Consider the following 27,080-nt stretch of genomic DNA (forward strand, 5'->3'; position numbering starts at 1 on the left):
CCTCCCCTGGGGGAAGGGGTGGAAGGCCCATGTCGGTGGGCGGGGCGAGAGCCCAGGGGATCTCGGCGGGCATCCAAACCGGGAAACGCCCAATCAGGGGGAAGGAGGGAAGCTCTCATTAAGAGGCCAACCCTGCCTGCTTGACTTTCAGTGGCCCGTGGAGTTGCTGGTTTTTTGACTGATGCCTTTCTTACAAAGGTCTTTTCTTTGTCTCCAGGTTGCTTTTAATATTTAAAACCGACACGTGCATAACTGCGTCCATGGACACTGGAAACTGTCCACGGGGCCGTCGACTCCCCGCCATCTACACAGCGATCTGCAGCAGTGAGCTGGAGAAGGTTCAAGAGAAAGGAGACTCTGGCATGACCACAGGAGAGCGGAGATACAGTTGAGTTTAAGAAATTAGGGGCTTCCCTGGTGGCGCAGTGGTTGGGAGTCCGCCTGCCGATGCAGGGGACACGGGTTCGTGCCCCGGTCTGGGAGGATCCCACATGCCGCGGAGCGGCTGGGCCCGTGAGCCATGGCCGTTGGGCCTGCGCGTCCGGAGCCTGTGCTCCGCAGCGGGAAAGGCCACAACAGTGAGAGGCCCACATACCGCAAAAAAAAAAAAAAAAAAAAAAAAAAAAAAAAAAAAAAAGAAATCAGGAGGGCTGGGTGGGATTTGGTTGCCCTATCCAAGTACACTAGAGTGAGAAGGCATTTTTAAAAAAATTAATTAATTTATTTTACTTACTGATTTTTGGCTGCGTTGGGTCTTCGTTGCTGCGTGGGCTTTCTCTAGTTGTGGTGAGCGGAGCCTCCTCTTCATTGCAGTGCGCGGGCTTCTCATTGCGGTGGCTTCTCTTGTTGCGGAGCACAGGCTCTAGGTCCGCGGGCTTCAGTAGTTGTGGCGCACAGGCTTAGTTGCTGTGCGGCATGTGGGATCTTCCCGGGCCAGGGCTTGAACCCATGTCCCCTGCATTGGCAGGTGGATTCTTAACCACTGCACCACCAGGGAAGCCCAAGAAGGCGTTGTTGAAGTTTAAAAGGAGGCTAGTTTGGGAGCATGTAAAAAGAACTACTTGTATTAATACTGTCTGTATTAACCAAAGATCTGATAAGGCAGAGAGCAGCATCAAAGCAGAGCTTTCATAAATGACCTCCCCGGCTCTCCTAACAGCCAAGAGGTATATTACAAAGAGTAATGGGGGCCAGAGGTTTGACCTGCCCAGTGCTTCAGTCAATAAATGATGAAACTGGGATTTGACATGAGTCTTATGGTCTACAAAGCCCAGGCCCTTTCTTCTTCTTCTTCTTTTTTTTTCTTTGCTCATATATTAGATTTGTGGTATTGTTTATTGGATGGGACAACTCAGGTGGAAATTATGAACACTTTAATGAAAGGTTTAAATTAAATAATGGATGGCATGATGGGTTCTAAGGCTGAGGAGGATGTTTGGGAGTGCATTTGCCTTCAGAGAACAGTGCCATGGAGCAGAACAGCCACAGTGTCTCAGAAAACCTCTGAGTGAGTACATATAGGTGGGTGGCCTTCATGCTGCAAAAAGGGATTGTAGAATGCTCTCTCTCTGCCCCATCAGCTCTGAGCTTGGTCTCTGGTCTCCTGTATTCCAGGTCTGTAATCTCTTAATTTGTAAGTGCTGGGAGAGGATGGAGGTATGATTTACTACCCGCCTACAAGCAGGCGCCAGTAGAGCAGTAGGAGTTTGAGCCATTCTTTGCCCAACGTGGCTAGTTCAGCAAGGAGAAAAAGGTTCTGGGATTCTAGCTTTAAGCTCCAGACCTTTCTGCAGTTTTCAGGTTGACCAGGGATAAAGGAGGGACCTGCTGTTTTAAGGGTGGGTGGAGGGGCTTCAGGTTTCTGAGTTAGGGGTACTGGAAGAGCACCAGCATCTGAGATCTCCAGATCACATTAACCAAAGATCCATGGCTTCTTTTTCTGCTGGGTAGGTGTGTCTACTCAGGAGACCACATCTGAGCTCAGCTTCACATGGAGCCCACGGGTTTCAGGAAGGAAAGGGGCTCCATGAACCAGCTGAGGATGAATGCATAACTGTGGGGATATATGCATTTTTCCAGCAGAGAGGGCCCACTGCTTTCATTAATTTTGGGGGGCGTCTGTGATCCAAAAAAGGGTTAAAAACCACCAGCCTAGATCTTTAGTTTGTTTGTTGAGCAGATAAGCAGGGATGGGAAACTGAGTGTTTGGTTAGAGTATCCACATTAAGCTAACTTGGCTTGCTGTATTATTTTCTCCCCACCAGACAGTGCTGTGGTGTAAATCTGCTGAAATGACAGTTGTGTGAAAGAGCCTTGGTTATGTAAGGTGTTATTCCTGCCTAAAGAAATGGAAATAATTATCGTGAATTCCACAGATGTTACCGAAGAAACAGACTTTCTATCTTTTTTAAAAAAATTAGTTAATTAATTTTTGGCCGTGTTTGGTCTTCGTTGTTGCGTGCGGGCTTTCTCTAGTTGCGGTGAGCGGGGGCTATTCTTTGCTGCGATGTGCGGGCTTCTCATTGCAGTGGCTTCTCTTGTTGCGGAGCACGGGCTCTAGGCACGCGGGCTTCAGAAGATGTGGCACACAGGCTTAGTTGCTCCACGGCATGTGGGATCTTCCCGGAGCAGGGCTCGAACCTGTGTCCCCTGCATTAGCAGGCGGATTCTTAAGCACTGCACCACCAGGGAAGTCCCAGGAACAGACTTTCTTCTAAACTTCTTCTTTTACTTTTCTGATTCCTTTCTAGTCATCAGAACCTTCTCTTGGTCCTTAAGGTTGGACCATCTTTTCGTATTTCATAAAGTTTTAGCGACTTGTTAGGATTTTCTATCTTATGGCTCACTGGATTTTTATTGCATTTGAGTAACAATTATCAAGATGAATGGTGGGGGCTTCCCTGGTGGCGCAGTGGTTGAGAATCTGCCTGCCAATGCAGGGGACACGGGTTCAAGCCCTGGTCTGGGAAGATCCCACATGCCACAGAGCAACTAGGCCCATGAGCCACAACTACTGAGCCTGCGCGTCTGGAGCCTGTGCTCCGCAACAAGAGAGGCTGCAATAGTGAGAGGCCCATGCACGCGATGAAGAGTGGCCCCCCACTTGCCGCAACTAGAGAAAGCCCTCGCACAGAAACAAAGACCCAACACAGCCATAAAAAAATAAATAAATAAATAAATTTAAAAAAAAAAAAAAAAAAAAAAAGATGAATGGTGACCCTTTCGAGAAAGACATTCCTTAGGTTACAGTGCCTCACCCCAGCCTACAGTGCTTATATAGAGAGGTGGGATACACATTGGGAGCTGGGCACGACAGGTCATTGACTTGCTGAAAGTAATTCAGTGTTACTCTACACAGTGGGAACATCAGTATCAGAATGGGTGGGTTCAGACTTGCATTTCCAGTCCTCTTCCCCTACCTGAGGAGATGTGGAGGGGCAGCCTGAGGTCATGCTTAAGTGTCTCTAGGTCATGTTTGAGGCTGAATTACTACTGGGAAGACCCGGAAGTCAGTTGGGTCTGGAGAATGTGTCATTTGAGCAGAGCCACTGCTCTTCCCGCCCTGGCCGGTCAGGCAAGTCTGCTCTTATAGCAACCACAGGCCACTTTCTAGAGTGTTGCCAGCACAAAACTTCTTAAGCAAACAAAGAAGTAGGCTACATTTGTAGATGTGATTTCACTGCATGCTACTCAAGGTTGCATAATACATTTACATTTTGCCCCGCAAATAAAAAAACAAACCCAAAAATCTTGTGAGGGGCCCCCTCTGATACCATCCCTAGCAGCCAATCCCTGCTTTGATGAGCTCTCCTGTCCTCTAGTGGCCGATACAATATACAACGTAAAATATCTCCGGGCTATGAAAAGGCAGCCCCTGTTAAAACCTCTGGGCAAATACTATCATAAGTAAATGCTATGATAAGTAACTCAGAACTGACCTACAGGTCTCAACCTAGAAGACATCTCTGCCCTTGATCTTATTTTTTCTCTACATGTGTGGGTCCCTTCTGCATCCTTATACATACATTTCACACCTTTTTCATAGATGTGTTTCTAGAAGTAGAACCTTGGATGAAAAGGGCACCTCTCATAGGCTTTGGAGGACATAAATGGCCAAATTGCTCTTCAGTGAGATGGAGATATTTTCAGCAGCAGTGTACAAGAATGCCATTTCTCCAAGCTGTGCCAGCTGTGGGTATTTGCAAAGTGATAGTGAATAATAGTATCTCATTTTAAGTTCAGCTCTTTCACTAATGTAAGGATGAACTTTTTTTCCAAACGTACATAGGCTATTTTCATCTTACAAATTGTAAAAAACTCATACTTTGTCATGATTATTAACTCTTTTTCTTATCATGTATGTTATAAATTTCCTCCCAGTTTAGAGTTTGCTATGGAAGTTTTAAATGTATATGTATTTAAATCTATGCCTCTTTCTTTTATTTTGCCTGTATTCGATATCTTTCTTAGAAATAACTTCCCCACTCTGACATTATGTAAACATTCACTTATCATTTTTCAGGTATATCTTTAAATTTTTACATTCAAATTTATAATTCATTAGGAATTTATTTTGGGATAAGAGAGATTTAGTTTTATTTTCATGCCAAATGATTAATTAGTTCTTCCAGCAATCTTTTTTGAATGATCTATCCTTTCTTCACTGAGATAAGATGCCACTGTTATCACATAAAATTTTATTCTATCTACATTTGCTATTTGTTCTATTGATTTATCTGTCAGGGTTTGTGACAGTAACATTAAACTACATTTTATAAATTATACTCCATTGCTCTGTAACCTTGAGCAATTTATTTGATATTTCTCGTACTCAATTTCTTTATGGGTAAAGTTATTTCTATTTTATTTGTAATTATGGCTTCTCTTTCATTTCTTATACTGTTTGCTTGTATTAAGATTTTTTCTTGAACTTTATCTACATTATTAGTTTTTCCACGAAGCCATAATTCTGATAATCTTCTTTATTTCATTCATTTCTGCTTTTATTTTATGATTTCTTTCCTTATCATTTTGAGATGTTTGCCTTTTTTCCCCTTATTCCTTGAATTGAAAGCTTAGGTCATTAATTTTGGAATCTTTGTTTTTTAACACTATAACCTGTTACTTGTAAGATAGATATTTTTCACAGTTTGTGTCTCTGAAATTGGATTGGTCTTACCAGTGCTGTGGGCCCAGTAGCCCATGTTAAGTAGTTGTCATAAACTTTGCTAGATGAGCACTGAATAATGCAGGCGTGAGGTCAATTTAGGTGGAAAATGTGACCATTAGGGGTTGAGTTGAAAAGCGATTCAGTAATCAGACTTTTGAATGAGAGGTTTAAGAATGCCTTAACCAATTAATTTTGCTTATATTTTCCTTCTTTAAATATGCACATGAGTGATATGTGATTAAAATCTATATCTAAGTAAGTCTGAAGTGGTGCTTCAATAAGTATTAAATAAAAGTCCTAAGTGATAAAGCATGTGTCATAATTTAATTGGCAGCCTCTGTTCTTTGTGGTACATAGAATAGTAATATTATTACAGTGTCTTACATTCAGCAAAATACAGTTTATGCATTTAAGGTTCTAGGTTCTAATTACTGCTTTAGTTGAATCCCACAGTTTTGATATATTGTACATATGTCATTGATCATTAAGTACCTCATGAGTTCTATTTTCTTCTATCATATGAAATATTTAGAGGTGTGGTTTGAGTTTTCTTCTATCATATGAAATATTTAGAGGTGTGGTTTGAGTTTCCAAGCTTACGGATGTTTTTTGGCTGTCTTTTTATTATGGATTTCTAATAGTATTGCATTGTGGTCAGAGAGTGTGGTCTGTGTTATATTCGTTGACACCACATTTGTGATTCCGTGTCCGGGGCTGCTGCGGACCTGTGCTCTCTCTTCACAGCTTTGCCCTCCACTGGGCTCCACTGCATCCCAGCTACTCACCCCTCAAGCAACCAGTTGGCCCTCATGTACCGAGGGCTGCTCTAGGCTCTGTGCATGTTCCAGAGCAGTTCTTCCCACACTTGGCTGGCTCTGAGAATCACCTGAGGTGCTTCTTTTTATTTTTTAAAATATCTATTTATTTATTTGGTTGCACCGGGTCTTGGTTGGGCCACGCAGTCTCCTTAGTTGTGGCATGCGGACTCTTAGTGGCGGGACGCACGTGGGATCTAGTTCCCTGACCAGGGATTGAACCTGGACCCCCTGCATTGGGAGTGCAGAGTCTTATCCACTGTGCCACCGGGGAAGTCCCCTGAGGTGCTTCTTAAACATACTGATTCTCGGATTGTCCCCTGTAGGTCTGGGTCAGAGCCCTGGAATCTGCATGTTGAACAAGTGCCTCAAGGTGATTTTCATGACTGGACACATATAGGGAGTCAGGAAGCGGGACAGGATAGAATGCAGGGCAGTGATGGAACTGGGCTTGAAGAGGAGGAAGTTCACTGCCAAGCATGAGCCTAAGAGGTAGAGGGAGACTTATTAAAAATGTGGGTTCCCAGGCTTCACCATACGAGATTCCAGTTTGATGGGTCTGTAATGGGATTTGGGAATCTGTATTTTTAAATTATTTATTATATTTTTTGTTATTTTGTTTTTGTTTTTATCTTCCTTCCCCCAACCCCCTCTTTTTTTTTTTTGTTAACTCTGTATGCAACAGTCCTTACCGTGAGAAACTCCAGGATGTGGGTATTGTGAGGGGAGGAAGTAGCTCAGCTGGCCTTTAAACTTTGTAGAGTCACAGGCAAAGTCCTCTTAAGAGTAAAGCGTTTGGTGGTAGGGTTGGGACTTGACAAAGGTGGAAAAAATATGATTCACTTGATAGATGAATTTGAGAGGGCGTTGATAGGAAACGAATAAAGAATTGGCTAAGGGTCAGTTCCTCTGACAGATGGTGGGAATTTGCCCAGGTGCCTGGCATATGCCACGTACATGTGAATCATGATACTGTGTAGGTGGAACAGCAGTCAGTCTAAAAATGTACTCCACAGTCAGAGAAGTCCGACTCTTGTTTCTTAAAATTTTCCTATAACCGAGAGCTTACATTTTATCTATGGAGCATCTGTGCTCTCTGAAGGTGTGCATAAAGAAGTGCAATATCCAGTCATCTGATTTTTTTTAAGTGACTGGACAACGCACACACCTATATAAAATGATGAGAGAACAGATTGACTTTCGCATAGGAGTCATTGTACAGCAGAGTGAAGACAGTGGGTGTGCTTCTCTATCTGACTTTCCTTGGGTTTCAGGACTTGTAATTGTGGGTGGTTGGGGAGTTATAATGCTTTGCCATTTATTCACTCAAACATTTATTGAATATCTATTTGTGCCAAGCACTGCTCCGAGTGCTACTAAGATGAATAAGACACAGTCTGGTGGGGAAGATGTGATATAAAAGAATGATGACACTGCAGTGGGAGGGGAACCCATAGAAGTTCTGAAGACAGTTCTTTGGATTGTGATCACCAGCTATACTCGCTAGTCTTTCTATGAATAAATCCTTTGGGGAATTTTCTTGAGATGCTCAATACAATGTACAGTGATATATAGCTCAATTCAGACCTTCTTTCTTCCACTTAGTTTAGTTAGAGTAGGTGAACTATGTGGCCGGGGGGCAAGCAATCTAACACAGAAGTTAGCATTTTTAGACTTTAGTGTTACAGGATCTGTGATCCAACCTGGGCCAACATGTTTATTTTCTATGTGGTCTTGGTTGCTCAACATTCTGAGCCTCAGTTTTCTCATCTGTAAAATGGAAGGATAAGTAATACTTCTGTCTGTGCGTTGTTATGAGAATTAAATGAGATAATGTGTGAAGACGTTAACACAATCTCAAGTATACAGTAAATGCTCAAACTTTTTTTTTTTTGGCTACACCATGCAGCCTGTGGGATCTTAGTTCCCTGACCAGGGATTGACCCCGGGCCATGGAGGTAAAAGTGCTGAGTCCTAACCACTGGACTGCCAGGGAACTCCCACAAATGTTTTTTTTTTTTTTTTTTTTGCTGTATGTGGGCCTCTCACTGCCGCGGCCTCTCCCGCCGCGGAGCACAGGCTCCGGACGCGCAGGCCCAGCGGCCACGGCCCACGGGCCCAGCCGCTCCGCGGCACGCGGGATCCTCCCGGACCGGGGCGCGAACTAAATGTTATTTTTTAAAAAGAAATTATTTATCATCTAGGGAATAAGATGAAGTGGGAGGTATTTTCATGAATGTAATCAAATGATGATATCTATGTGTTGCAGGTACTAAACTCAATGATTTTCTGGAATCTAAGGGATGCTTTGCCAACATAATGTCCTCTGGCAGAAGTGTCAGCCCCTCATCTTCTATTGAAACAGGTCTAAGCGTCAGTGGGCCTTTCTGCCCTGGCAGAGGGTCTGTTCACCCAGAGTAAGTAAGGGTCCAGGGAAGAGCTGTAAATGTTGGGGTCAATTCTGACCAGGGGGCCAACAGTCTGAGAGGTAGTGTGACATATTTGGCAAGAGCATGGATTCTGGAACCAGACTGGGTTCAAATCTTACTCTGTCACTTGGCATCTGAGTGAATTACTTCACCTCCCTGCTGAAGCTTTCTTATCTGCAAAATGGGGGTAATACTTCACAGTTGTGAGGATTAAATGAGATAATACATATACTGTAAAGAGATTAGAAGATTCCCTGGCATACAATACAGGCTGTGCAAGTGCTGACTATTATGAAGGTGAAATTAAACTACATGTTTTTTGGGAATACATACATACATACACAGGTGGTAAATCTTAAAGGAAATCAAAGAAATGATTACCATAACAGTCAGAGTCAGGATAGTGGTTACCTCTCTGGGAAAGGGACACACAGATGGTTTTTGGGGAGTGGGAGGAAAGGGCTGGCCATGCTTTATTTCTTCTCCTGGATGTTGGCCTTAAAATTATTTGTAAAACTGTATTTAGAAAAAAAGTATTCTGTACTTTGCTCTGTTTATATTTCTTTTATGGTCAAATGTTTTGAAAACCTTTTTCTAACAATTTTTGTTAAGTAATTTAAGTTCATTGTAGAAATTTTGAAAATATAAAAAGCAGTATTAAAAATAACAATCACAATAATCTTATCTCTTAGAGAATCAATGTCAACATTTTATTTTTTTATATGCATGAGAAAAAATTGATTTCTTTCTTATGCATAGAAATATGTATTTATTTTTCACAGTTAATATCATATTATACTATTTTTTTGCAAAACCTGCTTTCTCCAGCTCTGCATTTACCCACTTTTCCACAGTCATCTGTTTATCTGTCCATGTCCTCTTCCCCTTGATCCTAAGCTCCTGAGAGTAGGGACTGTTTGGATCCCCAGTGTCTAGAGCAATGCCTGCCACAAAATGTACTCAGATAAATGTTTGTTGCGTAAAACAAAGTAGGTGGATATTTCTAAAGTTCTTTCAGAAAGTCTCCTTTATCCTTGCAATCTTTTCTACACAGTTTGTTTGGCAAACACAAATATATAAAAAATATTTAGAAGAGACATATTTCACCCCAGTGTCAAAATTATCATACACTTTGAACTGGGAGGGGGACTCTGAGTTGTTGCATTTTTGCTCTATCTGCACACTTCAAAAGTTCAAAGTTATTACTGTAGATACGTTTATTAAAAACTAGAGATCGAGGACTTCCCTGGTGGCGCAGTGGTTAAGAATCCGCTTGCATAGACTTATATATACTACCAAATGTAAAATAGATAGCTAGTGGAAGGCAGCCCCGCATAGCACAGGGAGATCAGCTCGGGGCTTTGTGACCACCTAGAGGGGTGGGATAGGGAGGGTGGGAGGGAGACACAAGAGGGAAGAGATATGGGGATATATGTATATGCATAGCTGATTCACTTTGTTATACAGCAGGAACCAACACACCGTTGTAAAGCAATTATACTCCAATAAAGATGTTAAAAAAAAAAAAAGAATCCGCCTGCCAATGCAGGAGACACGGGTTCGAGTCTTGGTTCGGGAAGATCCCACATGCTGCGGAGCAGCTAAGCCCATGTGCCACAACTACTGAGCCTGTGCTCTAGAGCCAGCAAGCTGCAACTACTGAGCCCACGCGCCACAACTACTGAAGCCGGTGTGCCTAGAGCCTGTGCTTCGCAACAAGAGAAGCTACTGCAGTGAGAAGCCTGCGCATCGCAAGGAAGAGTAGCCCCTGCTTGCCGCAACTAGAGAAAGCCCATGCGCAGCAACGAAGACCCAACGCAGCCAAAAATAAATTAAAAATAATAATGATAATAATAAAATAAATAAAAAACAAACTAGAGATCGAGCTATACAAGACTTGTGAGTTATGGAACTCGGGTTCTTTATGACTTTTAGGCAACATAGTCTAGACTTAACCTGGAGATCCAGCTCTGCCTCTGTCTGGGGTGTGTTTTATCGTTAGCTGCCTTGAGGGCCCATTTCCCTTGCAAATGGAAGTGATTCTATTTGCCCCACCTATATCACAGGATGTTTGTAGAGCAAACAAGACAATCAGTATGAAGTTGGTTTGAAACTATTCAAATATCAGGGTGATGTAATATTATGAAAAAAGATCCTATGACTTGATAACAGATAACTACATCTGAAAGCATTGTCCAAGGCCATCTATCAAATGCAAGGCCACTTAGACCAGAAGTGATTGCTTTTTCTGTTGACACTCACAATAGTTTGCTGTAGGCCTTTTTAACTGCCAAGAAGTTAGGCACTAAACATAATGCTCTGTTATTACAGCCATTTCAGTCTAGGTTTGTTTTTGATTATTTCTGCCTCTTCTCTTTATACTGACTGATTTTTTCTTTCCAGTCAATGGTTTAATTGAACATGTACCTTTTTTGGTAACAGTTTTATTTGAAGCATAGTTCACATACCATATAATTTACTGGTTTAAAGTGTACAAGTCAATGGTTTTTAGTGTATTCACAGAGTTGTGCAATCATTACCACAGTCAATTTTAGAACATTTTTGTCACCCCCAAAAGAATCCTGTACCCTTTAGCAGTCACCCCCATGTCCCCTATCCCCCCAGCCCTGGAAACCACTAATCTATATTTTATCTCTATGGATTTACCTGTTCTGGATGTTTCATATAAATGGAATCACCAATATCTGGTCTTCGGTGTCTGGCTTCTTTTTTTCAGCCTAATGTTTTCAAGGTTCATTCATGTTGTAACATGTATCAGTATATCACGCATTTTTAATTTTAATTAATTAATTTATTTATTTGGCCACACTGCGTGGCTTGTGGGATCTTAGTTCCCTGACCAGAGATTGAACCCGGGCCCTCGGCAGTGAGAGCACAGAGTCTGAACCACTGGACTGCCAGGGAATTCGCATCATTCATTTTTTTAAAAATTGTGGTAAAAAATATGTAACAGAACGTTTGCCACTTTATCCACTTTAAGTGTACAATTCAGTGGCATTAAGTTATACTCACACTGTTGTGCAACTATCACTACTAACTATTTTCAAAACATTTTCATCACCCCAAACAGAAAACTCTGTGCCCATTAAGCAATGATTCTCCATTCTCCCCTCTCCCCATTTCCTGGTACTCTAATCTAATCTACTTTCTGTCTCTATGAATTTACCTATTCTAGGTATTTCATATAAGTGGAATAATACAATATTTGTCCTTTTGTGTTTGGCTTATTTCACTTAGCATAATGTTTTCAAGGTTCTTCCAAGTTGTAGAATATATCAGAACTTCATTCCTTTTTATGTCTGAATAATATTCCACTGCATGTATATGCTACATTTTATTTATCCATTCATCTATCAATGGACATTTGGGTTATTTCCACCTTTTGGCTCTTATGAGTAATGGTGCAATGGACATTATTCTTGTGTAAGTATCTGTTTGAGGGTCTGTTTTCAGTTCTTTTGGATATATGCCAGGAGTGGAATTGCTGGGTTATATGATAATTTAAAAAAAATATTTATTTATTTGGCTGCGTTGGGTCTTAGTTGCAGCAAGTTGGATCTTTGTTGCAGCATGCAGGATCTTTTTTTTCATTGCAGCGCATGGGCTCTTTGTTACGGTGTATGCGCTTCTCTAGTTGCGTCACACCGGCTTAGTTGCCCCACAGCAAGTAGGATCTTAGTTCCCTCATCAGAGATCGAACCCACGTCCTCTGCATTGGAAGGTGGATTTTTAACCACTGGACCACCAGAGAAATTCCCCGATAATTCTATATTTAACTTTTGGACACTAAATTTTTTAAGCATGCACGTTTTGAATATATTTCAGTCCCCTCAAATTGCGAATATATAAATTATATTCTCATGGACTTTTATCGAGGAGTAGTCTTAGTTCTCATACATGAGGGGGATTCTAGTGTAAGATCAGCTTCTAACTTCCAATTTAAGCACAATGAAGAATCTAATCCTTCTGCTTCCTTTCCAGCCCTGCTGCAGATTTGGATCTGAAATCCTCCTCCTCACATTCTGATCACTCCTCTGAAACCTCACTGCCTGAAGCCTGAAAGGATAAATATCCCCAGGAATTCAGCCTGCTTAAGTTGCAGACAAGTGAGTAAGTCATAGGTCCTCCTCCACTCCCAGGGTCTTTGCAGAAGGCTGCCATACTATTGGGTGCCATTCACTGAAGGCCCATTAGGTGCCAGGCATTCAACACACTTCATCTCTAATTCTCACACCAACTCTGCTGGGCAGCTATTTTTATGTGTTTTGCAAAAATAAAATGCTTTTATGTAAAAACCATAAATGTACTGTAGCAAAATACTAAAACAATAAATAAGTATGTAGAGTATAAAAACCCATACCCCAATATTCTCCAGTAATCTTCCCATTCTGCCCCATAGCTGTGAAGAGTTTGATATATATTCCTTGAGAATTTTGACATGTATATAGGTATGTATACATTTATATATATGTATGTTTGTATATATATATTTATTGCTTGTAATATACCACCATATTTTCATTAGTAGAAAATAGTACACAAATTATTTTCACTAGTAGAAAGTAGTATACAAATTATTTTCACTCAAAGTAAATAGATCATGGACCTCTTTCTTTGTCAATACATATAGACCTATGTGGCTAATACAGACCTTCCCATTTTACACAGAAGGAAACTGAGGCTTGGAGAGGTTCAGTCACCCATACGAGTACACGAAACTAGGAAATGAAGGGATGGGATTAGAACCCAAACTTGCTTGCCTCCAAAGCATGTGTTCCTTCTCGGCCACCAAAGAGCACAAGAGTTTCTTAAGCAACCCTAGAGCTGTCAGGAGATCTTTTATTGTTTAAAATCACTTTAGCCATTTTACAGGAAAAGGGTCAAATGAGGAAACAGAGACACTGAGAGGTCCAGTAACTAGCCTAAGGTCTCACAGCAGCCTTTCTCCTTGGTCATAATTGTATGTTCACATTTCCCTGTGTCACTGTAGTGCATGCATGTGCCACTGTTGCTGCCAGCACCATGTATCATCCGGTTAAGATGCCATGGGTGTTCCAACCCTTCCCTGGTTGATGGGCATTCTGTTCTTCCTACACACTTATTAGAGAAAGGTTGGATTGTAGGTGGTTGTAAAACTGTCTCTGAGCTTCCTAACCCATACATCACTTCCAGCCATAAAACTGGCTTTATTTTTTAATTTTATTATTTTTTTTGCGGTACGCGGGCCTCTCACTGTTGTGGCCTCTCCCGTTGCGGAGCACAGGCTCCATATGCGCAGGCTCAGTGGCCATGGCTCACGGGCCCAGGCGCTCCGCGGCATGTGGGATCTTCCCGGACCGGGGCACGAACCCGTGTCCCCTGCATCGGCAGGCGGACTCTCAACCACTGCACCACCAGGGAAGCCCAAAACTGGCTTTATTTTTGAAGGGGAGGGTAAAAAGGGAAAAAAAGAGAGCCCTCTTCGATAGCTTTCTTCCTACTTCCCTGCCTTTTGTGCCTAGTTCCACAGAGTCTGACATTGCCCTCAATGTAGAACCAAGGAATTATACCCGTTAATAAAGGCTGTATAGCCAGATAGTGCCTGGGGGGGTTTTCACAGTGTTTTGTCATCCAACTACATTGTGATGCTGGGAGCAGTGCTGATGGAAGGATTTCTGATGTCTTGTAGAAGATGGGCAGCATCCTGAGTGGACATTTTACCCAAGGCTTAGCAGCAACATCCACACCTACCATGTTGGAAAGCAGTGTTTCTTTAATGGGGTCTTCCTCGGCAACAGAAGGTCTCTATCAGAGAGGACGATGGACAAGTGCTTTGGGAGGAAGAAATATGGTAATGTTTTCCTCCTGGACCTTAACTGTGCAATGTTCAAAAATACTCCTGAGTCATGATTCTGCAGGCCCAGCATCACGTGGCTGGGGGCAGCCCTGAGGGGTCACCAGGTCACCCAAGTGCAGCCAGGAAGATAGGAAAGTGAAGGGGATGGTTGGCAGACTGCACTTTTTGGCATAGAACTCACAACATATGCTGATCTACATTTTTGTTTTTCTCTGGATTTCATAAAATGCTAATGTGACATTTAAGTCATCAGATAAGTTCTCTCAGATACTTATTAATAGAAACCTCCACTGAAGTCCGAGGAAAATAATTCATGTTTTAATTAAATGCTGCCTGTCATATGCATTTAAATCGTACTTTAGATTCTCTCTTTTTTTTAAAGTGCATTCTTTTTTTAAAAAAATTAATTAGTTAATTTATATTTCAGCTGTGTTGGGTCTTCGTTGTGGTGCACGGGCTTCTCATTGCGGTGGTATCTCTTGTTGCGGAGCATGAGTGCCGGGCGCCCAGGCTTCAGTAGTTGCAGCACGTGCGCTCAGTAGTTGCAGCACATGGGCTCAGTAGTTGTGGCTCGCAGGCTTAGTTGCTCTGTGGCATGTGGGATCTTCCTGGACCAGGGCTTGAACCCGTGTCCCCTGCATTGGCAGGCGGGTTCTTCACTACTGCGCCACCAGGGGTGTCCCTGTACTTTAGATTCTTTACAAGGAAAACATCCTGTAAACCTTAGCCTGAAGTGCATGTTGTTATTTTGCAGCTGATTTAATAAAAGGTAGTTGAGATGAGGAGTTATATACATCTCTCCTCGGCTTTAACTTGGTGAGTCCTCTGTCCCAACCTAGCCATCATGGATTTACTGAAAGACCCTAAAGAGTTTCTGAATACTAAGGGTCCAGTTATGGCACACACTTCTACAGAAATACCCCTATAGGATTCAGCCATTGCTTCAGGGAAGAATAAGATTGCTGTCGTAGGAATACAAAGAGAAAGAAATGGAAAGCTCTCATTTTTGAGTTTTAAAGTAGACTTTTAAACTCGTAGCAGAGACAAAAGACAAAGGCTTCTGTTTGGATAGAGAATACACCAAAAGCCAGACTAAAGTAGTCACTGATACGGGGACTTCGAGGAGTCCTGTGTCCTACCCAACTCCTGAAATCAAAAGCTAGTGGGGGGGCTTCCCTGGTGGCGCAGTGGTTGAGAGTCCGCCTGCCGATGCAGGGGACACGGGTTCGTGCCCCTATCCCGGAAGATCCCACATGCCGCGCAGCGGCTGGGCCCGCGAGCCATGGCCGCGGAGCCTGTGTGTCCGGAGCCTGTGCTCCGCAACGGGAGAGGCCACAGCAGTGAGAGGCCCGCGTACAGCAAAAAAAAAAAAAAAAAAAGCTAGTGGGGGATCGGATGTGAATCTAGCTGGGGCTTCTGCCTCACAGGTGGCTACAGGAAGACCTCGAGCTTCAAAGTGAAGTGGCATCTGGCCTGAATCTGAGCAGGAGAGTGGTGATAGCTATGGGCAATATTTGGGTGGAAAGCCAGCCTCAGGGTCTCATCCAGCCAGGAGATGTGGAAGCATAGCAGCATTTCTGTGCCATGTAAAGACTGTGGAGGTTAGGACAGAGAGAAAGAGAGAGAGAGAGAGAGCAAGCCAGGAGAGCTGGTCTTAAAGCTGGAATGCTGGGAGGCCACTGTACGGTGCACTTTCGACCATCAAGCCAGGGGTCATCTGAGAATAAATGTGTGCCTCACCTGACGCATTGTGGAGGGGGATGGCTTCTGAAGGATCAGACTAGATGACCCATTTTAGCAGACAACAGAAATAGATGCCAACTCTCAGAGAGTAGCAGATACCCATGTGGTTTGCAGACAGTGACCCAGGACCCAAAGCCTTCCACTAAAGCCTTGATGTCATGTAAGCCTGTTGTGCACACCCCGACTTCCCACTCCTAATTGAGTTGCAGCCATAGGGTAGAACAGGAAGGATTTATTTTTTAATTTTAATTAATTTATTTATTTTGGCCATGCTGCGCGGCTTGTGGGATCTTAGTTCCCCAGCTAGGGATTGAACCCGGGCCACAGCAGTGAAAGCGTGGAGTCCTAACTACCGGACGGCCAGGGAATTCCCAGGAAGGATTTATTTAACTGGTTTATGTCTGAAAACAACGGAGAAAAATCAAGAAGTGATTAAGTTTAGCTTTCTATTGCTTAGGCATGCTCTTGGCCCCAAGTAAGAGAAAAATCAAATTATCACAGACTTAAATCATAAGATATTTATTATGTAATTAACAAGAAGCTTTGACATCTAGGTGACCTATATAGTCTGGCTGCCCAGTGATGTCATCAAAGATGTAGGCTCATTTTATTTTTGTGTGTGTGTGTGTTACCATTCTTCGTAGTGTTGGATTTTCTTGCCTTGATGCTTGTCACCTTATGGTCACAAGATAACTGTTGCTGTTCCAAGAATCATTTTTATATTCAAGACATGAAAAAGAGGAAAATCTCTTGTTGCCTTCCCCTTTTAGAAGGAAGGAAAAGTTTTCCCATATGGTCCTTGGGAGAATTCCTTCCACTCGTGTCTCACTGGCCAGAACTGGGCCAACTGCAAGTACCTATCAAAAGTAAATGAGATTGTCATGATGATCCAAATCCTAACCCTAACCCATCACTTCCCTCCTAACTCGAAAGTAAACATTGTCCTGAATTTTGTGTTTATTATTCCTTTTCCTTCCTTCCTCCCTCCCTTCCTTCCTTCCTTCCTTCCCTTTACTGTTTTTATTGTCTTGTCTCCCCAACTAGATAGGATTCCCTATTCTCTAACCTTGAATTTTCCAGATTAAAAAAAAAAAATTGGGATGCGGGTGGTATTAGCCTAGTCCTGATTTCAAATAATAACACTGCTACCATTTCTTTTTTTTTTTTTGGCCACGCCGTGTGGCATGTGGGATCTTAGTTACCTGACCAGGGATTGAACCCGAGCCCCCTGCAGTGGAAACTCAGAGTCTTAACTAACCACTGGACCGCCAGGGAAGTCCCCATTTCTTTTTTTAAGCATTACGTGGGTATACTATTTTTATTGATTGACGTTTAAATTTCACCATTAAACATGGAACAGAAGTATATGCTGGCCCTACGTTCAGATTTTTGAAATAAAGATACATGGACAGATAGCTTTAAGGGTGCAACATACTAAACATTGCACATATATATTAAACAACTTAGATTATACCTTTATACATTTAGTAGCACAAGTATAGGGATAAGCCATGCAATTGAAGGAAAAACCTGTTCAGAACTGAACAGAGAGGTCCTTGGTTACTGACAGAATCTCCCCTTGACTTCAGGCTTGAGACAAACCAAGGAGTCTGTCAATATACAAAACCCACTGAATTCAGGACAAACAGTAGCCACTGGGTAGATATTAAGGAATTGGCTCTTGCTAATTCGGATTGTGGGGACCAGTCTGAAGGGTTGGCTGGATGCTGGAAATGCTGCAGCTCAAGTCCAGGATCTGTAGATTAGAAGAGCAGTCTAGAGACAAAATGGTTAGTGCATTCTTCAAAAAGCCCCGGTTTTCCAAACAAGTTCCTAGGATACTTTCCCCAAACAGGGTGCTACCATTTCTTGAGTGCTGATATGTATCCAGATTATTCTTATTCAGTACTCAAGATAGCTATGCAAAGTAGACATTTGAAATAAACAGTTTATAAATGAGGATTCTAAGGCTTAGGGAAGTTAAACTGCTCAAGGGCACAGAACTAGAAATTGCAGAATTGAATTTGGACTCAGGCATGACTGATTTCACAGTTCAAGCCCTTCTCACCACTTCTTGCTGTCACCTGACCTTTACTTGTCAGTACCCTGGTTTGGGTTTCAAAAGATAGGGTCACTCCACTCTCCTTGCTTTGATTCCTCAGCATTTCATCCTCAGGAAGCACTCAATGTACAGATGTAGTTGATGTTATTTCCCTGCAACTTAAGAGCTAATAAAAAGTTTAGCTGAAGAGTCTTAGCTATTGAAAAGGGTTTTGAAAGAGTAAAAAATAGAAAATTAAAAAGTCAAGTACTCCAGTAACTCAAGTACTTCCATCAATTGTGCAGATGGCTTTTCTGAGTTAGCTAGAGAAATTTGGGCAAGTAGGAAACAGCTTATCAAAAATCTTCCCCAGCTCTCCCTTTGGCTTGTATCTTGTGGGTACAGGTGAATGGAGCAATACCAAAACAAGCATTTAAAAATTAAAAAGAGGGTCCTGTTCATTGGGTGTGTGAGCAAAGAAGGAGGTTGTGCTTCCAGCCATGGATCCTTTCTTCTGATCCAAGGTGGTTAGTCTTGCAGTCCAGGATTATTCCCTTAGGAAATGCATCTGGTGTAAGAGGTGCAGGTTTAAACGACCATCCTGTACCAGGCTGACTCCATGTGGTTAGTTACTTATTCCTGGGGCATTGGAAGCAGCTGGGTTGGGTGTCTGAGCATGGGCTGAGGAAGCACTGTTTGCTCAGCATCAGTAGACTTTTTCGTGACGCCTCTCCACCAGGAAGGCCACCTCCTACTGCTACACTACCCTAGTCTTTGAGTCAGAAGGAGTAGCAGAACCCTTATTAGTTGATTTCCTCCTGAGACCCAGTTGGAGAGGCAGAGCTCCAATTAGAGCTGCCTCTAATCCCGAAGGGATTCAGGGATTCAAAGTGCACTAATGTTCAGGAATGAAAAGATTTCAAGTCAGAGTTCATGCTAATCATTTCAGATACTTTTGATTCACCATTCATTTTAAACCAAAACATCCCATCCAAACCTAAGCTATTCTTCTTTCCCAGGGTGAGGTAATCATAACAACACCTTTTATTAATTAATTAATTATTTTTTGCTGTGTTGGGTCTTTGTTTCTGTGTGAGGGCTTTCTCTAGTTGTGGCAAGCGGGGGCCACTCTTCATCGTGGTACACAGGCCTCTCACTATCACGGCCTCTCTTGTTGCGGAGCACAGGCTCCAGATGCGCAGGCTCAGTAGTTGTGGCTCATGGGCCTAGTTGCTCTGCGGCATGTGGGATCCTCCCAGACCAGGGCTCAAACCCGTGTCCCCTGCATTAGCAGGCAGATTCTCAACCACTGCGCCACCAGGGAAGACCAACAACACCTTTTAAAAAACGTTTCAAACATAGGCTCTCACTTTATTTTTTTTTAATCTGTTTTATTAAAATTTATTTTTAATTTTTATTTTATTTTAGGCTCACACTTTTCATCTCCTCAAGGTGAGACAATCACAAACAGAACATTAAGATACCTATATGTACCTCATAATAAAACACTAAATTATCCTGTTTCCATTGTCATGTCAATTCTTACAGCAAATCTGTGGATCATCTTCAGCCCTTTTTATGATTTTGTTTTCAAACACCATTCACAGTTATTGATCCCAGGAATGGAATCCCAAAGGCAACTCCAGGAGATAATCCATATATGTATCCAGAACAGAGTAAAGGCTTCCACAAAGCAGGATCAACTCTCCGACCAGGGAATTTTTCAATGTAAGTGTATGTTAATACTAGGGTTATTTAGTTAACTTTAAAGGAATTCTATTTCTTTCTACTACATATAAATTATATTTGACAAGGGGTGAATCTCAACAAGACATATTTGGTGAGAATTTCTAAAAAAATCTGTACCTAGTTCCTTAGTGTGTGCACATGTACATATGTGTAATTGAAATCATACACAGGATCTTGACTACAAAAAGGTGGTTGTTAATTTTGTTCCTGTTATTAGCAACAAATATGAAGACTTCAATTTTCATACTGAATCAGATTGTTGGTTAGTGACTACTATTTGGATTGACTTGTACTTGCAACTAAGCATTGAGGAGAAAGGGAGGGTCATTAAATTAAAAGAAAAAACAGTAGGTATAGTACATTAAAAATATTTTAAAAAATCAATCATGTTCCAAAGAAAACAAAACCACTAATTTGAAAAGATACATGCACCCCAATGTTCATAGCAGCATTATTTACAATAGCCAAGATATGGAAGCAACCTAAGTGTCCATCAGCAGATGAATGGATAAAGAAGATGTGGTGTATGTATACAATGGAATATTACTCGGCTGTAAAAAAGAACGAAATTTTTGCCATTTGCAACAACATGGATGAACTTGGAGGGTATTATGCATAGTGAAATAAGTCAGACAGAGAAAGACAAATACTGTATGATATCACTTATATGTGGAATCTAAAAAGTAAAACAAACTAGTAAATATAACAAAAAAGAAACAGACTCACAGATGTAGAGAAAAAACTAGTAGTTACTAGTGGGAGGGGGAGGGGCAAAAGAGAGATGGGGATTAAGAGGTACAAACTACTATGTATAAAATAAATAAGCTACAAGGACATATTGTACAGTACAGGGAATATAACTGACATTTAATAAGAACTACAAATAGAGTATAACCCTTAAAAATTGTGAATCACTATGTATACACCTTAAACATATTGTAAATCAACTATACCTCAATAAAAATTAATCATGTTTGTTTTAATGATGTTTACTAAAAATGGTAAAAAAATAATAAGAATTATGGCCCTTAAGAGTTTTGAAGCCCATACGTAACAATTAAAACCAGAAAATAAGACATTTTATTGAACAAAATGATGTATTGATCTCTTTGCCATAGAAACCATACCAATCTTATGGTTGCCTTTTTTGTTTTTCAGAATGCCTTATGAAAAGAAATTTGATACATTTATTCCACTTGAGCCTCTTCCACAAATTCCCAAGTGAGTTCTCTCAGCATGTTTCATATTATCCTATCTTTATGAAAATATCAATTGTTTATTTTCTATGGAGGAGCTCATAGACACCTAACACATAGGGACCTTTTGAATCCCAGCAGGTGGGTGAGGCAGTTTGAATGGAGGGTTTTTGGTTTTGAAGGTCAAGTATCTGTGGAGTCTGGCAGCTGGGCTGCTCACATCTTCAACAGATATGATTAACAAATACCAGATGCCATGTGTAGTCCTAGGTGTGCACTGTGAGGGGTTTGATGTGGAGCAAAAAGTCAGGGTCCCTGCTTTCCAAAACATAAGAGTTTGTTAGAAAAGACAGGGCTTTCCCTGGTGGGGCAGTGGTTGAGAGTCCACCTGCCCATGCAGGGGACACGGGTTCGAGCTCTGGTCCGGGAAGATCCCACATGCCACAGAGCAACTGAGCCCGTGTGCCACAACTACTGAGCCTGTGCTCTAGAGCCCGAGAGCCACAACTACTGAAGCCCGTGCACCTAGAGCCCGTGGTCTACAACAAGAGAAGCCACCGCAATGAGAAGCCCGAGCACCGTGACGAAGAGTAGCCCCTTCTCACCGCAATTAGAGAAAGCCCGCGCACAGCAATGAAGACCTAATGCAGCCAAAAATAAATAAATAAATAAATTTATTTTAAAAAAGAAGAAAAGAAAGGCATATGCTTAAATGAGTGCAGCCAGGGAGGACGGTTAGAGTTTGAAGAGGCAGAGAGCAAGCTATTGGAGTATTTCTGTATTTGAGGGAAGTATCATTCCTCTGATCTTATATGTTAGCTCAGCTCCATTCTGAACCTTATACACTTTGATATGTAGGTTATCCTTATTTTTTGAAGAATTCTGCATTTCCCATTGGTAGTTTCCTTTTGACTAAAGAATTCCTTAATAGAGAGATTTTGAATTTCCAGGTAGGAGAGCTTTCTGGTTTTTATTTTGTAATTCTTTTTGGAATTTTGAGATTTTTCATTGGAAGTGAATCTTAATGCTATTAAATTCACAAATATGCTAATTTAAATACCCAATTCTATTATCTAAAACACACATTGCAAACATACAAATATCTATTCTCTCCACATGTCAGAGCCCATTCATTTCATGGTTTGGAAATGGGGAGAATAGATCCCCTTAAACTGCAAGTCAGCAGGTGTTTCTTTACAGTTAACTTTAGCAAAATTCATACAAAATAGTAATTAATAATGATCTTCTTTACTTGTTAACTCACAAGGAAACACCTTCAAAACTGCATTTTGTTAAAGTTTCTATACTAAAATGTAGAAAAACTGAACTACACAAATATTGAAAAGTTAAAAATTCCTTAATTTTTTATTCCTGGTACCACTACCACAATTTACAGGGCAATATACCTGTTGTAATGAAAAGAAAAAGAAAAAGAAAAAGACAAAGCTACAACAGATAAAAGACCTCAGGATTTTCTTTTTTTTTTTTTTTGCTGTACACGGGCCTCTCACTGTTGGGGCCTCTGCCGTTGCGGAGCACAGGGTCCGGACGCGCAGGCTCAGTGGCCATGGCTCACGGGCCCAGCCGCTCCGCGGCATGTGGGATCTTCCCAGACCGGGGCACGAACCCGTGTCCCCTGCATCGGCAGGCAGACTCTCAACCACTGCGCCACCAGGGAAGTCCTGTAATTCATTTTTACTTTTATCACCTCACGATCAGAAAATATTGTTTTTATTATTTTTATTTTATGGAACTTATCAAAATTTTCCCTGTGATCTAATATACATTCGATTTTGGGACTTTCTCCACATGCATTTGAAAGTACATTCTATTTCATCAGGATGCGAAGTTAGATACATACCCAGAAGATTTATATTACTGATTATTCTGTTTAGTCCCTATATTTTCTTACTCATTTTTGTCCACTCATTTTGTCCACTCGGACCAAGAGTTATTGTGTTATAATGTCCCAATATTAGTGTGTTTCTATCTTTATTGCTTTTTTTATAGATTTCTTTTTTTTAAATAAATAAATAAATTTATTTATTTATTTATTTTGGCTGCACTCAGTCTTCGCTGCTGCATGAGGGCTTTCTCTAGTTGCAGACAGCTGGGGCTAATCTTTGTTGCAGTGTGCAGGCTTCTTGTTGCGGTGGCTTCTCTTGTTGCGGAGCACGGGCTCTAGGTGTGCAGGCTTCAGTAGTTGTGGCTCACGGGCTCGAGAGCGCAGACTCACTAGTTGTGGTGCACCGGCTTAGCTGCTCCGCAGCACGTGGGATCTTCCCAGAACAGGGCTCGGACCTGTGTCCCCTGCATTGGCAGGCGGACTCCCAAACACTGTGCCACCAGGGAAGCCCTATCTTTATTGTTAATTGTAGCCATTAGCATTATAAAAATATCTTTCTTTTTCTCATTTAATGCATTTGTCCTATGTTATACCTAGCCAGACATTAAGATTACAACTCTTACTTTGTTTTGTTTGCATTTAACTAATATGCCTTTGCCCATTCATAGACTTTCGAATCACTTTGTTTTCGGTCTTTCTCTCAGACAAAGAATTGAATTTTGCTTTGTGAGCCAATTTGAAAATTTTTTTCTTTAAGAGGTGAATTAGGGCCATTTGCATTTATTGATTTGACAGATTTGATTTCAATTCTATCATAATAGTTTATGTTACATGTATTATGTGTATTATATTTACCCTGAGTCTTTCACTGTTTTCTTTGATTATTTCAACAAAAGTTAAAAAATTATTTCTTCTGCTGTTTAGGAATGCTTGTGTTCCTATCCTGCTGGTTCTTTATGCTAATATCTTTCTATATTGCTGTTCATCCTGCTTTTCTTTTTCTTCTTTTTGGCCAGTGCCTCACGGCATGCGGGATCCTTAGTTCCCTGACCAGGGATTGAACCTGTACCCCCTGCAGTAAAAGCACAGTCTTTTTTTAAAAATATAATTTATTATTTTTTATTTTTATTTTTATTTTATTTATTTATTTTTGGCTGTGTTGAGTCTTCATTGCTGTGCATGGACTTTTCTCTAGTTGCGGTGAGCGGGGACTACTCCTCGTTGCAACGCGCGGGCTTCTCATTGCGGTGGCCTCTCTCTTGCTGCGGAGCACAGGCTCTAGGCGCGCGGGCTTCAGTAGTTGTGGCTTGCGGGTTCCAGAGTGCCGGCTCAGCAGTTGGGGCGCATGAGCTTGGTTGCTCCGCGGCATGTGGGATCCTCCCGGACCAGGGCTCGAACCCGTGTCCCTGCATTGGCAGGCGGATTCTAACCACTACGCCACCAGGGCAGCCCCAAGCACAGAGGTTTTTTTTTTGTTTTTTTTTTAATTAGTTTCTGCTTTATAACAAAGTGAATCAGTCATACATATACATCTGTTCCCGCATCCCTTCCCTCTTGTGTCTCCCTCCCTCCCACCCTCCCTATCCCACTCCTCCAAGCACAGAGTCTTAATCACTAGACCGCTGGGGAAGTCTGTTGTCCTGCTGTTCTTACTTGGGCTTCTACTATTGGGTTGTCAGCTTTATTTTATTTATTTATTTATTTATTTTTTTGCTGCACGCGGGACTCTCACTGCTGTGGCCTCTCCCATTGCGGAGCACAGGCTCCTGACGCGCAGGCTCAGCGGCCATGGCTCACAGGCCCAGCCGCTCCGCGGCATGTGGGTTCTTCCCGGACCGGGGCATGAACCCGTGTCCCCTGCATCAGCAGGCGTACTCTCAACCACCACGCCACCAGGGAAGCCCGGGTTGTCAGCTTTAAATGATAACCATTACTCCCACCTATTACTAGGTGTGGTAGTCCTCTTCCTCCTTACAGGAAACTCCAGCAGGTTTATCAGGGCATTTTCTCAATCATGATGTACTTCTCCCTAAAAATACAAAAATTTTAGCGCCAAAAGATGAAAACATTCTTCGTCTTCCTGCTCTGACTCATCCCAGGAACCTCACTTCCTGGTACCTCTCGGAACCCACACACTGCAGCCCAGCATATGCCCTTTCAAATCTCAACAGACCTGGGAGGACGCTGGGTGTCTGTATTAGCTGAGGTCCCAGCAGAAAGCAGAAGGCACACTCAGGTGGGATTCTGAAGACAGTTTAATGAAAGGACTGTTTACCAGTGTGTGGGCAGGTTGAGGAAACTCACATGGGAGGGCGAAGCACCCAGGGGCTCCCACCAGTGGGAAGCTCTTACTACTCCTAGGTCTGAACAGCAGAAGGAGGGCCCATGGTTCACAGAGCAGCAGGAGATGGAGAAGGGCTGTCTGAAGGGACCTGCGGCAGAGGAGAATACAGCGGCTCCAGAACTGGGGTACCTCAGGAGATAGGGCGGGAGCCGAGGATCTCCATAAGACATACCCCAACCTCTGTCTTTCCACCTTTTGATCTCCTGTTGGTACCTCCCATTAGCCAAGCCCAGCTCAAAGGTGGGGGCAGGGAGGAGTCAAGGTGATGCAGGCTACTGGGGTCAACTTCTTGGGTAGAGAGGGACACAAAAGAGACCTGGGTTTGGGGCAGGGGCAATGGTGAAGACTAACACGGTGTTTGATTTTGATACTTTGTCTGCAGCATGGGAGGCCTTCTTACTTTTGGAGGATGTAGTGCCTTGTCTGCTGAAGTTGTTTGTAAATTTTGCATCAGACAAACTCAACTCAGGGTGTTGTTTTCTTCCCACAGCTTGCCTTTCTGGGTGAAGGAGAAGGCCAACAAGCTGAAGAATGAGATAAGAGAAGTTGAAGAGCTTGACAGTTGGCAGCCAGTGGTCCCCTTGCTACAGAGTTTGCTACCTGTTGGTGGGTCAAAGAACCTTCAAAAAGTAGCATAGGGCTTCCCTGGTGGCGCAGTGGTTGAGAGTCCGCCTGCCGATGCAGGGGACACGGGTTCGTGCCCCAGTCCGGGAGGATCCCACATGCCGTGGAGCGGCTGGGCCCGTGAGCCATGGCCGCTGGGCCTGCGCGTCCGGAGGCTGTGCCCTGCAATGGGAGAGGCCACAACAGTGAGAGGCCTGCGTACCGCCAAAAAAAAAAAAAAAAGTAGCATAAAAACTGGAGGCAAGCCCAGAAGAGCAGGCTTTTGAGAGGCTTCACAATGGAGATGAGAGAGGCAGAGAGCCTCTCCCAGAGTGGATGGTGCCCTTTGCCCCGAGATGGCTCTTGAGCAGGCTGGTTCTTTGGACTTTCCAAGACAATCTTGAACAGGAACAGGTCCAGGAAGCAGGCACTGACTGTGCTCTTCAGAGCCTTTTCCTGTTAATTGCTTCTGTTAGTGCGACTGTTCTAAATCAAATGTTTGACTTGGATGCAGAATCACTGTGTTTTGCCTCTTTTAACTTTTTTGTTTTGGCTGCGCTGCACGGCTTGTGGGATCTTAGTTCCCCGACCAGGGATTGAACCCAGGCCCTCTGCAGTGAAAGTGCAGAGTCCTAACCACTGGACCGCCAGGGAATTCCCTTAAGTTTATATTTTGAAAACTTTCAAACTGATAGAAAAGTTGTGAGAATCGTACAACAAACAGACACTTACATAGTCTTCACCTAGAGTCTACAATTAACATTTGTCCAGAGTTGTACACTTTCTCTTTTTCTCATATTGTTACTATTATTATTCTGCTCAATTATTACTATCATTTTTAATAAATTTATTTATTTATTTATTTATGTTTGGCTGCGTTGGGTCTTTGTTGCTGTGCGTGGGCTTTCTCTAGTTGTGGCGAGCGGGGGCTACTCCTCGTTGCACTGCAGGCTTCTCATTGCAGTGGCTTCTCTTGTTGCGGAGCACAGGTTTTAGGTGCATGGGCTTCAGTAGTTTTGGCACGCAGGCTCAGTAGTTGTGGCTCATGGGCTCCAGAGTGCAGGCTCAGTAGTTGTGGCGCACGGGCTTTGTTGCTCTGCGGCATGTGGGATCTCCCAGACCAGGGCTCAAACCCGTGTCCCCTGCATTGGCAGGCAGATTCTTAACCACTGCGCCACCAGGGAAGTCCCTTCTCAATTATTTGAGAGTGAGCGGCAGACATCATAACCCTTTACTCCTACATACCTATATACTTCAGTAGGTATCTCCTAAGGTCAAGGGTAATCT

The 27,080-nt window shown here is 42.5% G+C and overlaps 1 protein-coding gene across 1 annotated transcript; it reads left to right on the forward strand.

Annotated features, from left to right (window-relative positions):
- The first annotated feature begins 217 nt into the window (after nucleotides 1–217).
- SPATS1 (spermatogenesis associated serine rich 1) lies at nucleotides 218–26,602 on the forward strand. The gene is given in 8 exon segments (XM_081247623.1): nucleotides 218–387; nucleotides 8,255–8,402; nucleotides 12,417–12,492; nucleotides 12,496–12,541; nucleotides 14,104–14,265; nucleotides 19,663–19,783; nucleotides 20,963–21,025; nucleotides 25,681–26,602. Coding segments are annotated over 8 exon segments (891 nt in total). The 5' UTR covers nucleotides 218–260; the 3' UTR covers nucleotides 25,829–26,602.
- The last annotated feature ends 478 nt before the right edge of the window (nucleotides 26,603–27,080 follow it).

Source organism: Mesoplodon bidens (assembly GCF_964165515.1).
Source record: "Mesoplodon bidens genome assembly, chromosome: 10".
NCBI classification, from domain to species: domain Eukaryota; kingdom Metazoa; phylum Chordata; class Mammalia; order Artiodactyla; family Ziphiidae; genus Mesoplodon; species Mesoplodon bidens.